The 14794-nt window shown below is 62.1% G+C and overlaps 2 protein-coding genes across 6 annotated transcripts in view; one reads left to right on the top strand and one right to left on the bottom strand.

Moving 5' to 3' along the window:
* The window catches only part of SLC39A7 (solute carrier family 39 member 7), a 50601-nt gene extending 45755 nt beyond the window's left edge, over positions 1–4846 (bottom strand). The window contains exons 1-8 of one of the 2 annotated variants that reach the window (XR_014025549.1): positions 4791–4846; positions 4303–4609; positions 3780–3948; positions 3556–3630; positions 3127–3255; positions 2828–2938; positions 2531–2727; positions 1883–2368 (exon numbers count right to left, since the gene is read on the bottom strand). Coding sequence is in view for 1 of the 2 variants with exons in the window: in XM_081320765.1 (XP_081176891.1) it covers positions 2117–2368; positions 2531–2727; positions 2828–2938; positions 3127–3255; positions 3556–3630; positions 3780–3948; positions 4303–4605 (1236 nt within the window). In the remaining variant the exon portion in view is untranslated. Of the gene's footprint in view, positions 1–1356; positions 2369–2530; positions 2728–2827; positions 2939–3126; positions 3256–3555; positions 3631–3779; positions 3949–4302; positions 4610–4790 lie in introns of those variants that run through there. The other variant, XM_081320765.1, reaches the window with a different exon arrangement.
* A 267-nt stretch (positions 4847–5113) lies between these two features.
* On the top strand, positions 5114–14478 carry RXRB (retinoid X receptor beta). Of its 4 annotated transcripts, none has more exons than XM_081320495.1 (10): positions 5114–5372; positions 9615–9847; positions 9937–10090; positions 10215–10394; positions 10535–10701; positions 10956–11085; positions 11190–11322; positions 11495–11586; positions 11680–11785; positions 12991–14478. In XM_081320495.1, exons 1-10 carry the CDS (start codon positions 5342–5344, stop codon positions 13136–13138), a joined length of 1374 nt encoding a protein of 457 aa, XP_081176621.1. In that variant the 5' UTR covers positions 5114–5341; the 3' UTR covers positions 13139–14478. The 4 variants fall into 4 exon arrangements, with proteins under 4 accessions (XP_081176621.1, XP_081176620.1, XP_081176619.1 ...); XM_081320494.1 differs by having other exon boundaries at positions 10535–10764; XM_081320493.1 differs by having other exon boundaries at positions 11495–11785.
* The last annotated feature ends 316 nt before the right edge of the window (positions 14479–14794 follow it).

Here is a 14794-nt window from a genome sequence, read left to right as displayed (position 1 = left end):
ACACACAAACACACACACACACACAAACACACACACACACAGGCTGGGGCACCAGATCTACACACACACACACACACACACACACAGGCTGGGGCACCAGATCTATAGACACACACACAGACACACAGACAGGCTGGGGCACCAGGAGGGGGACCAGATCTACACACACACACACACACACACACACACACACACACACACACACACACACAAGCAGGCTGGGGCACCAGGACGGGGACCAGATCTATACACACACACACACACACACACAAACACACAGGCTGGGGCACCAGATCTACACACACACACACACACAGAGACACACAGGCTGGGGCACCAGATCTATAGACACACACACACACAGGCTGGGGCATCAGGAGGGGGACCAGATCTACACACACACACACACACACACAAGCAGGCTTGGGGCACCAGATCTATACACACACACACACAAGCAGGCTGGGGCACCAGGAGGGGGACCAGATCTACACACACACACACACACACACACGCACACAAGCAGGCTGGGGCGGCTTCCCAGGGAGTCCTCGACTTGCGACCACGATGTGTCTTTCGGTGGGAGGTTTCTCACCCCCCACCCCCCCCCCCGACACACAGAGGCTGGGGCAGCTTCCCAGGCAGTCCTCGACATGCGACCACAATGTGTCTTTCGGTGGGAGGTTTCTCAAGCCCTGCCCCATTTTGCGACTTTTCTCACCGCAGTTAGTAGCGCAGTTGCTTCCCCATCGAATTACGGTTGTCAGAAAGTCGCAAAAGGGGATCAACTCACTCACACACACGCAACACACACACAGACAAGGGATGCTGCTACCGGTGCAAAGACGAGTCGGTTGCCAAGCGCCTGAATTGGGATCACGTGGCCGTGGGAAAAACAGCCCGCGAGTCGCTTTTTCCCCCCAGTGTTGCTCTAACTTCGAAGGCTCGCTAAATGAACCGTCGTAAGTTGGGGACTGCCTGTATTGCGGACGTTATTCCCTTCCGCCCGTGTCTGTGTGTGTGTGTGTGTGTGTCTGTCCTCGTGGGACGACTGAAAGCCTCACAAGGCACGAACCGAGTTCGGGTTCTTTCTGCAACCCCAGAGAGAAGTTGGGGGGGGGAAGCCTGGAGGTCTTCTAGTCCAACCCCGCTCTCGGGCGTGGTGGGAACGCACCCCCAGAGGGACGGGTGAGGGAAGCTGCAAGGAGCGAGCGCCCTGCACCCCTGGCCTGGAGCTGAATGGGGGCAAAGTGGGGGGACGCATCCGGAGCAGAAGCAGGACAGGACCATCTCTTTGAAGCCTGGACGTCTTTATTTATTGCAGATCCCCCTCCCTCCCCCCCTCCCGGAAACGCAGCCGGGTCCTCCCCCTCCTCCTCTGAAGCGGCCGAGGACGGAAAAGCCACGTCTCCTTAGATAAGAAGCCGGAAGCCCCTGGCCACTTTCCAGCTGGCGCCCATCGCCCGTCCCCTTCACTGCCTTCCTTCCGGTCTGGCCCCGATTCTGCCCCACCCCCCCTCGTATAAAAAAAGGAAAGATATGAAAGAATCTCCCTTCCCATTCAGCTCACACACACACACACACACGTGTGCGCGCACCCACAAGTCGGCCGGCTCCCCTGAAAGCATGATTCTCAAGCCTGTGTCTCCCGTCCGGTCCCCCCCCCCCGTCGCCCCCTGCCCTCCACCCCTCTGCCACAAAAGGAGGGGCCGAGCGGAGGAGGAGAAACGGGACCTGCACCCTGTGGCCGAAAGAAGGGGGGGGGCAGGCTGTGCAAATTCTCCCCCTGGAATTGCAAGAAGTGCCCAACCGCCTCTTACACATACCCACCTCTCTCTCTCACACACACACAGACACACACAGACACACACACAATGTGGACTGCAGGTGCACCAGTTCCCAGGGTGCCCCGTGGGAAACCCGGAGACGTTCGGGACAGACAAGTTGGTCCCATTTCCTGCTCCCGTCGCTGCCCGGGAGGACAGGAATGTCTGAGCCTTCTGCGGAGTCCTCTGGAGCAATGGGGGGGGGGGCCCACTAGGGCAGGGGTGGCTCCTTCCAGCGGCCTTTGGTGTCTCCCCCCCCTTGCCGGCACCGGCAGCTCCGCCTGCTCTCTCTACTCGTAACGGGCGATGAGGACCATCATGACTACACCACCCAGCAGACTGAGCACCTCCAGCAAGGACTGGGCCGGCCGTGCCTCCTGCAGGAGCTCCGGGATGACGGAGACGGTGGCCACGTAGATGAAGCCGCCGGCCGTGAAGGGCAGGATCCAGGCGGTGGCGGCCTCGCCCACGCCCTCCGCCAGCAGGGAGCAGACGGTGCCCGCCAGCGCCCCCAGGGCCGTCACCAGCTGCAGCTTCATGGCCTGGGCGGGAGAGGGAGACGGGCTAAGTCCAGCCCCGTAGACCCCACTCCTCTCCTTCCGCCCTCAGCCGCCCCCCTCCTCTCGGGAGCTCCTGGCTGGAAGGGTCTCTCCCCCTCCACCCCACACGGACGGAACGGCTGGTCGGTCTCTGCCGCTGCCCACCTTGCGCTTCGTGCAGCCGGACTGGACGAGGATGGCGAAGTCGCCCACTTCGTGGGGGACCTCGTGGAGCAGGACGGTCAGGGTGGTGACGGCGCCCACGGCGCTGCCGGCCACGAAGGAGGCGCCCAAGGCCAGCCCGTCCGTGAAATTGTGGGCAAAGTCGGCGGCCAGGTTGAGGTAGCCGGCCACGCGCATGGCTGGGAGGGGGGGAAGGAAGCAGAGGTCAGCCGGGGCGATCCCGCCAGAGAAGTCCACCCCACCCCCACCCCCCCTTTCCCGATCCCCGGAGCCCCTCACCAGACTCTGGAGGCGCCTCTGTCTTCCTGGCGGGGGCTGCCGCTTTCCCTGCCGGCCCCGGGACCCCCCCGTCCTTCTCCCCTTCATCGTCGCTACCCTTGGCCTTGGCCCCTGTAGGAGAGGGAGGGAGAGCGTGGGGGGCTGGCCTCTGCCGGATCTCCGTGCCCCAAATCTCCCGCTGGAGAAACAGCCCAGGAGGGGCTCTTTCTGCCCGGAGAGACACCCTGGAGCTGCTATGGGGGGGTACAGGTTGTGTAGGGATCCCCCTCCCAGCCCCGGGCCCTTCGTCAGCGCCATACCGTGAGCGTGACCGTGGCTGTGCCCGTGTCCCCCTTTCACGTGTCTGACGAACTTCTCCACCACCAGGAAGGCTACGATGCCGCTCAGGACCCAGAGGCCGACGGCCATGGTGTGCTGGTGCTCGGGGCCTGTGGGGGGGGGGAGGAGAGGCAGAGGTGGCGCAGGGGAACCCCAGCTGGGAAGGGACACCCCCCCTTCCCTCCCAGGGGGCCGATGGGGATGGGGGCTGTGACCCGGGCGCCGTACGCCGTCTCGGCGCAGCCCCTAACCCTCCAGGAGGAGCAGCAGGGACCCGGCTGAGGTCACGCGGGGTGCCACCCCCTGGGAGGAAGGTGTCCAGGCCACCCACTTCTGGGAAGCCCTGAAGAAAGGGGGGGCGGAGTTCCCCCAATTCGCCCCCCACCCCAGGACTCGGCATCTCCCCCTACCTTGGTGGGAGTGGCCGTGGCCGGAGGGCTGCGCGTGGGCGTGGCCGCCGGCTTCTCCGTGAGGGGCGTGTGGCTCTGGGGGGGGGGGGAGGAAGAAAAAGCACAGGGTGTGGGAGGGAGACCTCTCGGCCGCCCCCCCCCCTCCCGAGGCCCGGGCCTTCTCCCTGCTCGCAGTCCCCCTGGGGGGAGGGGAAAGGGGCCGGTGGGGTGGGGGGGCCACTCACCCAGGGCGTGGGGGATGAGGTGCAGGAAGGCGTCCCCCAGGAGCCCCCCCGAGGCGAAGCTGAGCAGCAGCTTGAGCAGGGCCTGGTGCTGGGGGCTGTTGGACTCCACCGGGATCAGGAAGAGGACCAGGTAGGGGGCGGCGCTGATCAGCAGGGTCGCCCCGAGAGCCTGGAATCGGGAAGGAGAGGGGGGGGGAGAGCGGGGCAGGCGTCAGCCAGGGGGAGCAGCCTGCCCCGTCCCCGGAGACCAGCTCCAGGACCCCCACCAACCTGGGGCAGCAAGAAAAGGGGAAACACCCCCCCCGCTCCCCAGGAGACCCCCCCCCCACTCTCTGCTCCTCCTGGAGAAGCCCCTCCAGACCCGCCCCCCGCCCCCCTCCCCACCAACCTGGGACGGCTGGCAAAGGGGAAGCCCCCCCACCCTAGGGCCATGCCCTGCACCCCCCCCCCGCTCCCCAGGAGACCCCCCCCCTCTCTGCTCGTGCTGGGGAAGCCCCTCCCCTCCCCTCCCCTCCCCACTCACGTAGCTCCAGAGCCAGAGGGGCTCCAGCTTCTCCCTCCTGGGCGGGGCCCCCCCGGGACCCTCCTGGCCGTGCCGTGGATGATGGTGGTGGTGGTCCCCGTGGGCGTGTCCGTGTCCGCCGTGGGCGTGGCCGTGTCCCTGGCGGGCGGGGTCTCCGGGCCCGTGCCAGAGGTGCTGGTGGCTGTGGCCGTGGCAGCCGGGCCCCTGGTGCTGGGCGGAGGCCAGCCAGAGCAGCAAGGCCGCGCAGAGCGCCAGGGCCGCCCTCGCCCCCCGGAGACCCCCCCCGACGCCGCTCGCCGCCATCGCCCTGCCGGGGAGAGAAGGAAAGGAAAGGGCGGCTCAGTCCCCCGGCCCGGAGGCCCCCCCGCACCCTCCGCTCTGCCCGGGCCCCTCTATGGCCGGGCGCCCCCCAGGGGCCCCTCTGCGCCCGCGCTCTATGGTTCTCCCCCCCCCCCCGAGGGATTCCCCCCCTCCCCTCCGAGGCTCACCGGGCTCCGAGAGACGCGCCGGTCTCAGACCAGACGTGGCACCCAGGCCCCGCCCACACCCGGCCTCCCGCCAGCCCTCGCGAGAACTCCGCCCGCCCCCTAACCCCGACATGGCGCCTACGCCGCCCGGCACAATCATGGCGCCGGCGGGCGGGCCGTCCCGTAGAGCGAACGAGACGCCCGCCCTCAACAAAGATGGCGGCCGCCGCCCGGAGTGCCAGGCCGAGGGAACTTTTTCCCCCGCCCTTCCCCCCCCCCCGCGGGCCTCCCCGGTTCCGGCTTCCCGGCTGGCGGCGGGGCCGGAAGAGCCGTCGGGGGACGGGGAGGGAGGGGCGAGGTTGGCCCTCGGCGGAGGAGGCGCAGCCGGGCCCTCCGCGGAGCACGCCGGGAGCCCCGCCCGGGCCAATCGCCGTGCGCGGGCGCGGGGCACGCCGGGAGTCTGGCCAAGGCCGGGGCCGCGCCGAGAGGCGGCGCGCGGTGCATGGTGGGTAGCGCGGCGGCGGCGGCGCCCGGGGGCGGCGGGAGCGGAGTCCGAGGGGCGCCCGGCAGACATGGGGGACGCGCGGCGGGGAGGCGGAGCAGGTAGACCCCCCCCGGGGAGGAAGGGAGGGAGGGAGGGAGGGAGGGGGTCTCCCGGCGGGGGAGGGGAGGGGAGGGGAGGGGGCGTCCCGGGGCGTCCTCCCTGCCTTCCCCCGCCCCCCCCTCCTCCCGGGCCCGGCTGGGCTCTCCGCGGGGCCGCCTCTCCTCGGAGGGGGAGAGCCGGGCAGGGGCGTCGCTGCCCGACGGAGGGGGGGGGAAAGAGGGGGGGGTCCTGGGGCGTCCCCCCCCCCACCACCGACCCTCTCCGGGGAAGCGCCGCTGCCTCCTCGGCCGGAGCCCGGGAAGGGCCGCCCAGGGCCTCGTCCGCTTGCCCGGGATGGGCGCCTGGAAGCCGAAAGAGTCTCTCCTTCCTCCCTTCCTTCTTTTTCCCCTTCCTTCCTTCCTCCCTTCCTTCTTTTTCCCCTTCCTTTCTTTCCTACTTTCCTCCCTCCCTCCCTCCCTTCCTTTTTATTTCCTTCTTTCCTTCCTTCCTTCCTTCCTTTTTCCCTTCCTTTCTTTCCTACATTCCTTCCTTCCTCCCTCCCTCCCTCCCTTCCTTTTTCTTTCCTTCCTTCCTTCCTTCCTTCCTTCCTTCCTTCCTTCCTTTTTCCCTTCCTTCTTTTCTCCCTCCCTCCTTCCTTCCTTCCCTTCTTCCTCTTCCCCCTTCCTTCCTTCCTTTTCCACTTCCTTTCTTTCCTACTTTCCCTCCTTCCTCCCCTTTCCCCTGCCTTCCTTTTCCCCTTCTTCTCCTCCCTCCCTCCCTCCCTTCCCCTTCCTTCCTTCCTTCCTCCTTTTTCCCCCTCCCCGTCGGATCCCCGAAGCCCGGCCGCCTCCGTTGCCCAATTGCCGCGGATCCGCCCCCCCCCACACTTTTCCTTGGCTGTCCCCCTTTTTTGGGGTGGGGAGGGGGCGGGATTCCTGGCTTCTCCTGACCTTCCTTTGGCGCTCCTCCTCGGCCGGCTCGGGCCGGGGCTCCTAGTAAGCCCCCCCCCCCGCTGCCTCCCCCCGGCCCGCTTCTTCCCCCCCCAGGGAGGAGGGAGGAGGCGGCTGCTCTGCCACAGCTTCCCGCAGAGGGTCTTCGGCCCCCGCAGACTTTGTTTTGCGGGGAGGGGTCGCCTGGGTCTCTGTCCCCAGCCGGAGGCGAACTTGCAAGTCCTTCTGCCCCCCCCCTTCCTGGCCATTCAACTTCGTGACCTCTGCCCCCCCAGGGCCTCTTTCCTGGGGGGAGGGGCCGGTGGGGCGGGGCTTAAGGCAGGGGAGTCTCTGGGAGGGGGAGGGCCTCCGGGACCCCGTTTCTCCTCTTCCTCCTCCTCCTCCCCTGGGAGAGATTTCGTGGGAGGCCTCCCTTGCATCGCCCCTCTTTATTCCCCTCCCTCTTCCGAAATTTCCTTGGCTTCCTTCCTTTCCTCCCACTCCCCCCAAAAGGCAACAGGGCTTTCTGAGGGGGGGGGCACTGTGTTTGTGTTTTTTTCCCCTCCTTTGAAAACGTTTTGCTTCTCGCCCAAGGAGCTTCTCCGGGTTGGGTGAACAGAAAACAGCTTTTCCCACGAGTTTTCAAAGGGATAAAACCAGGAGAGTTGAGTTGCTTTTTTGGGGGGTGTAGGGGGCGTGCAAAAGGGACGCGGTGGCTCAGTGGGTTAGGGCGCTGAGCTTGTCGATCAGAAGGTCGGCAGTTTGGTGGGTCGAATCCCAAGTGCCGCATAACAGAGTGAGCGCCTGTTACTCCTCCCAGCTTCTGCCAACCTAGCAGTTTGAAAGCACGTAAAAATGCAAGGAGAAAAATAGGGACCAATACGGTGGGAAGGTAACAGCGTTCCGTGCGCCTTTGGCGTCTAGTCATGCCGGCCACATGACCACGGAGACGTCCTCGGACAAGCGCTGGCTCTTCGGCTTTGAAACAGAGATGAGCACCGGCCCCTAGAGTCGGAAACGACTAGCACGCATGTGCGGGGGAACCTTTACCTTTACCTTTAGGGGCCGTGTGGGGTGTGTGTGAGAAGCACCTTTGGGACAGCCCTGACTTGGAGGAGAGAGAGAATCTTCGGAGAGATTCGGGCAGGGGGTTCCAGCAGGAGCCAAGGGGTTGGACTAGAAGACCTCCCAGCTCTGCTCTTTTATTCCATTCCATAGTTTCCATTCCGTTCCATTCTATACTATTCTATATTTATCCCGTTCCATGTTTCCTATTCTATTCCATTCTCTATTCTTTCCATTCCCTATCATTTCATTCATCTACTCCATTCCATTCCACATTTTCTATTCTCTTCCCTTCCTCATTCTTTCCATGTCATTCTATTCCTATTCTATTCCATTCCATATTTTCTATTCTATTCTACTCCATTCCGTTCCATATTTTCTATTCTATTCTACTCCATTCCGTTCCATATTTTCTATTCTATTCTACTACATTCCATTCCATATTTTCTATTCTATTCTACTCCATTCCATATTTTCTATTCTATTCTACTCCATTCCATATTTTCTATTCTATTCTATTCCATTCCATATTTTCTATTCTATTCTACTCCATTCCATATTTTCTATTCTACTCTACTCAACTCCATTCCATATTTTCTATTCTATTCTATTCTATTCATTTATTCCTTATTCTATTCTGTTCTGTTCCATTCCACTCCACTCTACTCTACTCCTCTTCCATTCATTTTTTCTATTTCATTCTATTCCATTCCACGTTTTCCATTCTATTCCATTCTATTCTATTTCATATTTTTATTCTGTTCCATCGTATTGTATTCCATTCCAGTTTCTATTCCATTCCATTCTATGCTATTCTATATTTATTCCATTCCATATTTTCTGTTCTATTCTATTCTTTCCATTCCATATCATTTCATTCATCTATTCCATTCCATTCCTCATTTTCTTTTCTATTCCCTTCCTCATTCTTTCCATATCATTCTATTCCTATTCTTCTCTATTCCATTCCATATTTTCTATTCTGTTCGTATTCTATTCCTTTTTTCCATTCTATTCTACTCCATCCCATCCCCTTCATTTATTTTTTTTCTATTTCATTCTATTCCATTCCATATTTTCCATTCCATTCCATTCTATTCCATTGGATAATTCTTTGGGCCTGGGGGGGGGCGGCCTTGAGCAGGAGCTCTGCCATCAGGGCCCCTCTATCCCCCCCCCCGCCCCATTGCTGTTCTTTCCCTGTGACCCACCAGCCTCTCCTCCCTCCCTCCGATCCAACAAACTTTTGGCTTCAGAAGGGGAGGGGCAAACGTGTGTGTTTGTGTGTGTGTGTGTGTGTGTGTGTGTGTGTGTGTGTGCTGCAGAGCCCAGCTGGGGGGGGGCGCTCTGCTTGCTCCATTGAAGGACTGTGCCGCTTTGTGACCCACGGAAGGGAAGCTGCTTTTTCTTCCCCAAATGCAGTTCGAGATGAGGCAGAGTTTTATTTTTTTGACAGACGGGAACCCCCCCCTAACCCTTTTGGCCACCCCTTGCCCTGACCCTCCACAACTGCTTCAGACCTGGCGAGCTGCCCTTTGGCCGGTCCGGCCCCTCTGCTCTGCTCTCTCTGTGCAGAGTCCAGGCCCCACCACCCCAAAAGGAAGGGGGCCAACGGACGCCCCCCCCACTCGCTGGTTTTTCCCCCCAGGCTGATTATCTGGGCAGGCAGATGGCCAGAGGCAGAATTCGCCCCCTGTGCCCACCGGGATGCAGGCGCCCCCCCTCCCCAGCCCTCCCAGGGGAATTGGGGATGTCCTCAGGAGGGGGCCGGGCCAGGGTTCAGCTCCGAGCCCCCCCCCTTGCAGACGGTGGTTGCTGTGGGCACAACTGGGAGCTGCCAGGCTGCCCCTCCCTCGCCAGTCCACCCAGGGAGGGAGCGGGGTGGGGGAGCTGACCCCCCCAGGGTCTGTTTCGAGCTTTGCACACACACACACACACACACACCCCGAGGCAGCACCTGGGGCTGAAAGGTTGCCCTGTGCAGGGAAAGGTGGGCTCTGAAGGGGTCTGGGGGGGCAACTTCAGCCCCCAGGACCTCCCCCCTTCTCCCCCCCCTCCCAGGAAGCAGCAGCCGGTCACGCGACTGCCGGCCACCTTGCAAAATATCCGGAGAGGGAGGAAGCTGTGTGGGTGGGGGCTAAGGAGGAAGTCTTCAGGGCCAGACTCCACCAGCCGGCATCTGGGGAGGTGTGTGGGGGGGCCTCTGACCGCTACATTAAAGCCGCCCCACCTTTTTTCTCTCTCTTTCCTCCTCCCCACCCTCTGAAGACTGCAGGAGTCCGGACAGCTCTTCGCTCAGCAGCTCTCCCCCCCTGCGGGGCCCGGGGTCCTCCCCGCCGCCTGAGGCTCCCCCCCCTCTCCACCCCTCCATGATCGGCTCGGCCATGACCAGCTCCCTCGGCGGGCTGGGATCCCCCTTCCCGGTCATCAGCTCCTCCATGGGCTCCCCGGGGCTGCCGGCCACCCCCTCCATCGGCTACGGGCCGGTCAGCAGCCCCCAGGTAAGCCGGGGCGGGAGACGGGGGTGGGTGGGGGTGGTGCGGCAGGGACTCCCGGGGGCCCACCCCCTCTGACGGTCCCCCCTCCCCAGATCAACTCCACGGTGAACCTGTCCGGCCTCCACTCCGTCAGCAGCTCGGAAGACGTGAAGCCTCCGGTGGGCATGAGGGTCCTGCCGGGACACCCCCACAGCGGCCTGGTGCCCGGCAAGCGGCTGTGCGCCATCTGCGGGGACCGGTCCTCGGGTAGGTGGGGGTGGAGCTGCCCTCTGGCGGGAGGGGGGGCGGCGGAAAGATCTTTTTGGGGGATGGGGGATTGTCTTTGGAGCCCCGTCCCCAGGGTGAGCCCTCCTTTGCCCCCCCCCGCCAGGGAAGCACTACGGGGTCTACAGCTGCGAGGGCTGCAAGGGCTTCTTCAAACGCACCATCCGGAAGGACCTGACCTACACCTGCCGGGACAACAAGGACTGCATCGTGGACAAGCGCCAGCGGAACCGCTGCCAGTACTGCCGCTACCAGAAATGCCTGGCCACAGGCATGAAGCGTGAAGGTAGGGGGGCGGGGGAGGGCCCGGGGGACCTAGGCACAGGGGGCGGGGCAGCCCTCCCCGGCTCCCTTCCGGCGGCGGGGGGGAGGGGAAGACGGAGGGACCCCGCCGCTAACCCCCGTGCCCGCCTTGTGCGCTGGCAGCCGTGCAGGAGGAGCGCCAGCGGGGGAAGGAGAAGGACGGGGAGGGCGAGCTGGCCAGCTCGGGGGCCAACGAGGACATGCCCGTGGAGAAGATCCTGGAGGCCGAGCTGGCCGTGGAGCAGAAGTCGGACCAAGGCGTCGACGGAGCCGGCATGGGGGGCAGCTCGGTGAGTTGGGGAAGGGGAGCAGCGGGATCAGAGCGGTCCCTCCACCCCACCGACACAGACGAGGTAAGGGGGACGGGCGGGGCAGAGGAGGGATCCGGGCGGGGGTGGGAAGGAGGAGGAGGAGGAAGGGGGGCTGCTGGGGAGTGGCTCCGTCCTGCTTGCGGGGGCGGGCGGCGCTGGCGCATGCGTCCCCCGTCCCACCCACCCTCCGTCTGCCTGTCGCCCCTCCCCCTCCCTCCCTCCCTCTCCTGCAGCCCAACGACCCGGTGACCAACATCTGCCAGGCTGCGGACAAGCAGCTCTTCACGCTGGTGGAGTGGGCCAAGCGCATCCCCCACTTCTCGGAGCTGCCCCTCGACGACCAGGTCATCCTGCTCCGGGCCGGTGAGTACGGCGGCCGGCCTGGGCGTCAGCCTTCCGGATACCGGCTCCCGGACCGTCCCCCATTCACGGCCACCTCTCTTTCACTTTCTCTTTGTCTTTCTCAGGTTGGAATGAGCTGCTGATCGCCTCTTTCTCCCACCGGTCCATTTCGGTGAAGGACGGGATTCTGCTGGCCACGGGGCTGCACGTCCACCGCAACAGCGCCCACAGTGCCGGCGTGGGGGCCATCTTCGACAGGTGTGGGGCAGGGGGAGGGCAGTTTGGGGTGCCGCTCGTCCGGGCCGGAGAGACCCCGTTTTTGCAGAAGGGGAAAAGGGACCCGGGCCGGCTAACCGGTGATTCCCTCCCCGGCTTCCCCCTCCCATACCCGAGGTTGCCCCCGCCAAAGTCGGCTCTTCTGCCCCGCCAGGGTACTGACCGAGCTGGTGTCCAAAATGCGGGACATGCGGATGGACAAGACGGAGCTGGGCTGCCTCCGCGCCATCATCCTCTTCAACCCAGGTGGGCCTCTCTTTGTCTCCACCCCCACGGCGCCCCCCCCAGCACAAACCCGCTCTGTCTTACTCTCTTCTCCCCCCCTCTCCTCCCCCCCAGACGCCAAGGGGCTCTCCAACCCCGGGGAGGTGGAACTGCTGCGGGAGAAAGTCTACGCCTCGCTAGAGTCCTACTGCAAGCAGAAGTACCCGGATCAGCAGGGGAGGTACGGGGGAGGGGGAGGGGGGTGCCAATCCCCTTTGGGATTTAGGGGGGAGGGGAGAGGCTGTCCCCCCACCTCTGCCTAGGCTCTGCTGGGGGAGGGGAGAAAATGGACAGCCATTTGTCTGAAATGGTATAGGGTTTCCTGCCTGAGCAGGGGGTTGGACTAGATGACCTCCGAGAGGTTCCTTCCTCCTCCTCCTCCTCCTCCTTCCTTTTATTCATTAAACATGAACCTCAGTCAACTGAAGACTCAAATTGACTGGCGCTAATGGTTGACGTAAGGGACGCGGTGGCTCAGTGGGTTAGGACGCTGAGCTTGTCGATCAGAAGGTCGGCAGTTTGGCGGGTCGAATCCCGAGTGCCGCGTAGCAGAGTGAACGCCTGTTACTCGTCCCAGCTCCTGCCAACCTAGCAGTTCGAAAGCACGTAAAAATGCAAGTAGAAAAATAGGGACCACTCCGGTGGGAAGGGAACAGCGTTCTGTGCGCCTTTGGCATCTAGTCATGCCGGCCACATGACCACGGAGACGTCCTCGGACAAGCGCCGGCTCTTCGGCTTTGAAACGGAGATGAGCACCGGCCCCTAGAGTCGGAAACGACTAGCACGCGTGTGCGGGGGAACCTTTAGCTTTACCTCTAACTTTAATGGTTGACAGGGGTTGCTGCCAGCATCCTAGGTCTCAACCAGGTATCTCCTTAAAATGTAAGAGGTTCCGAGTAGCTCAGTTTTTTTGTAGCTTTGCTGGAGTTATTGCAGGAAGCTGCAATTCCTTGATATGTTTTGCAAAGTTTTTGGAGATAGTTCCCAGTGCCCGGATGACAATGGGTGTCACTGTTACGCGTTTCATCCATATTATTATTATTATTATTATTATTATTATTATTATTATTATTATTATTATTACTATTACTATTACTATTACTATTACTATTACTATTACTATTACTATTACTATTACTATTATTACTACTATTATTATTATTATATTTATTTTTTATTTATTATTACTTATTATTATTATTATTATTATTATTATTATTATTATTATTATTATTATTATTATTACCTTCCTGTTGCATTCCTGCCTGGCGGAGGGTCTCCCCGCTCAGTCTTTGGGCCCTTCAAAGCCATACCGGGGGGGGGGAGACGGGTCCCTGACCTGCCGAGGGCCTGACCTCCCCCCCCTCTGCTGTCCCCCCCCCCCAGGTTTGCCAAGCTGCTGCTGCGCCTGCCCGCCCTGCGGTCGATCGGGCTGAAGTGCCTGGAGCACCTCTTCTTCTTCAAGCTGATCGGAGACACCCCCATCGACACCTTCCTGATGGAGATGCTGGAAGCCCCCCACCAGATGTCCTGACACCCCCCACCCCACCCCAGTCCCCTCCCAGGACCGGAGGACTGCTGCCAAGAAGGCCGGGTGGGGGGTGCGTGGGGGAGCCCTCGATGCCCCGCGCTCTGCGTTGAGGCAGGGGGCTGTCCTTCCCGGCCACGGTGGGGCGGGGGCTAGCCCCCTCCCTGGCTTCGCCTAAGCCCCTGGGGGGTCCTCCGAGGGCTGGGGGGGGAGAGAGAGCAAGGCCCCCTCCCCCCCCCGTTGCAGCTCAGGAAACGGCCCCTTTCCTGCTGCCTTCTCCCCCCACCCCAAGCCGGCTTTTTGGCAGTGGGTTTCCGATAGCCCCCCCCGTCACTGTTCTCCTGTGGCTCCTGTTTCTTGGGGGGTGGGGGGGCTCCTCCGCCTCCCCCCCCCACACACACCCTCTTCTGGCTTAGCACTTTTGACTGTATCGGCCCTCATCTATGCAAGGGGCGTGGCCTTGGGGGGGGCACAGGGCACGCCCTCACGCCAGACTGCCTGCTCGCCCCCCCCTCCAGGCGCAGAGGAGCCTCGCTGCCCCCTCCCCACCGTCCTTGGGGTGCCCCAGTGGCTGAGCACCCCCCCTCGCCTCCCTGCAGCTGAATTGGAGGCCCCTCCCTGCCCCTCCCCCTTTGCCGATGCCCTTCCCTTGCGCTCTTAAGCATTGGCTATGTAAGGGGGGGGCTCCTTCAGTCTCCCCCCCCACCGCATGCCCATACGCGTCTCGCTGCTTCCTCTGTCCCCCTCCCCCTTTTTCTGTGACCTTCCCCAAATAATCTCTTTTGGGAAATAATGTTAGTTTAATCAACCTGCTTTCTCCAACGGGCAAATCTTTTGCTCCCCCCATCTCCCACCCACCCATTTCTCTTCACCCATTTTAATTGTTTGGGGGTCTGGGGTGGTCTCTTTGCCCCCCCCACCCCTCCCTATTCCCCTGAATCAGGAATGCAGAACTTCTGAGCATGTGCAGAGTGCCAGGCCGTGTTGTCGCCAGAGCCTGCCTGGCTATTATGGAAAGAGATGGACCCTCCGGCTGTTTGGGGTGGGGGGAAGGGAAACTCGGGGTTATGCCGCCATGCCTCCCTGAGCATAAACACCCCACCCACCCCCACCCCGATGGTGGCCATATCCGGTCGGAAGTGGGCTACGGGCCGCCCGCCCCATGCCAGACGCGGCCTTCCCACAACCTGCCAAGCCGGGGCCTCTGCCCGAAACGGACTTTTTAAAGTTTCCATAGGTTTGAATCCTAGTTAGGTTTCTCTGTGGCTTCTGCTCGGCCGGGTAAATAAAACACAGCTGTTGTGTTTGCATTACGTACCACGCGAATAAACCATGGATTGTGGTTTAAGGTGGCAGTCTGGTTTCTCAAAGGATCCCCGCACAGACACACACACCCAGACCGGCTGGTTCTTTGCCAGGAGTCTTCCGACTTAGCCCTTTTGACGACTTGTGGACTTCAACTCCCAGAATTCCTCAGCCAGGCGTGCCTGGCTGAGGAATTCTGGGAGTTGAAGTCCACAAGTCGTCAAAAGGGCTAAGTTGGAAGACACCCCCAGCCCGGAAAGAAGGCTGCACTTCTTCCTTTGCCCACTGGGGGGCAGGCAGTCGCACCCTCGCCGGCGGAGGGAATGGTCCCCTCTGCTCCCCCCCCCCCAACAAGCT

The sequence above is a fragment of the Vipera berus genome, assembly GCF_964194415.1.
Source record: "Vipera berus genome assembly, chromosome: 2".
Classification (NCBI taxonomy): Eukaryota; Metazoa; Chordata; class Lepidosauria; order Squamata; family Viperidae; genus Vipera; species Vipera berus.
The sequence above is the reverse complement of the archived record's forward strand: the minus strand, read 5'-3'. Positions and strand labels throughout refer to the sequence as shown.

Coding starts and splice junctions, on each gene's coding strand:
- RXRB (XM_081320492.1), top strand. CDS start 5,342: ATGGGGGACGCGCGGCGGGGAGGCGGAGCAG. Junction 10,395..10,534: donor CACAGGCATGAAGCGTGAAG/GTAGGGGGGCGG, acceptor GTGCGCTGGCAG/CCGTGCAGGAGGAGCGCCAG. Junction 11,786..12,990: donor TACCCGGATCAGCAGGGGAG/GTACGGGGGAGG, acceptor CCCCCCCCCCAG/GTTTGCCAAGCTGCTGCTGC.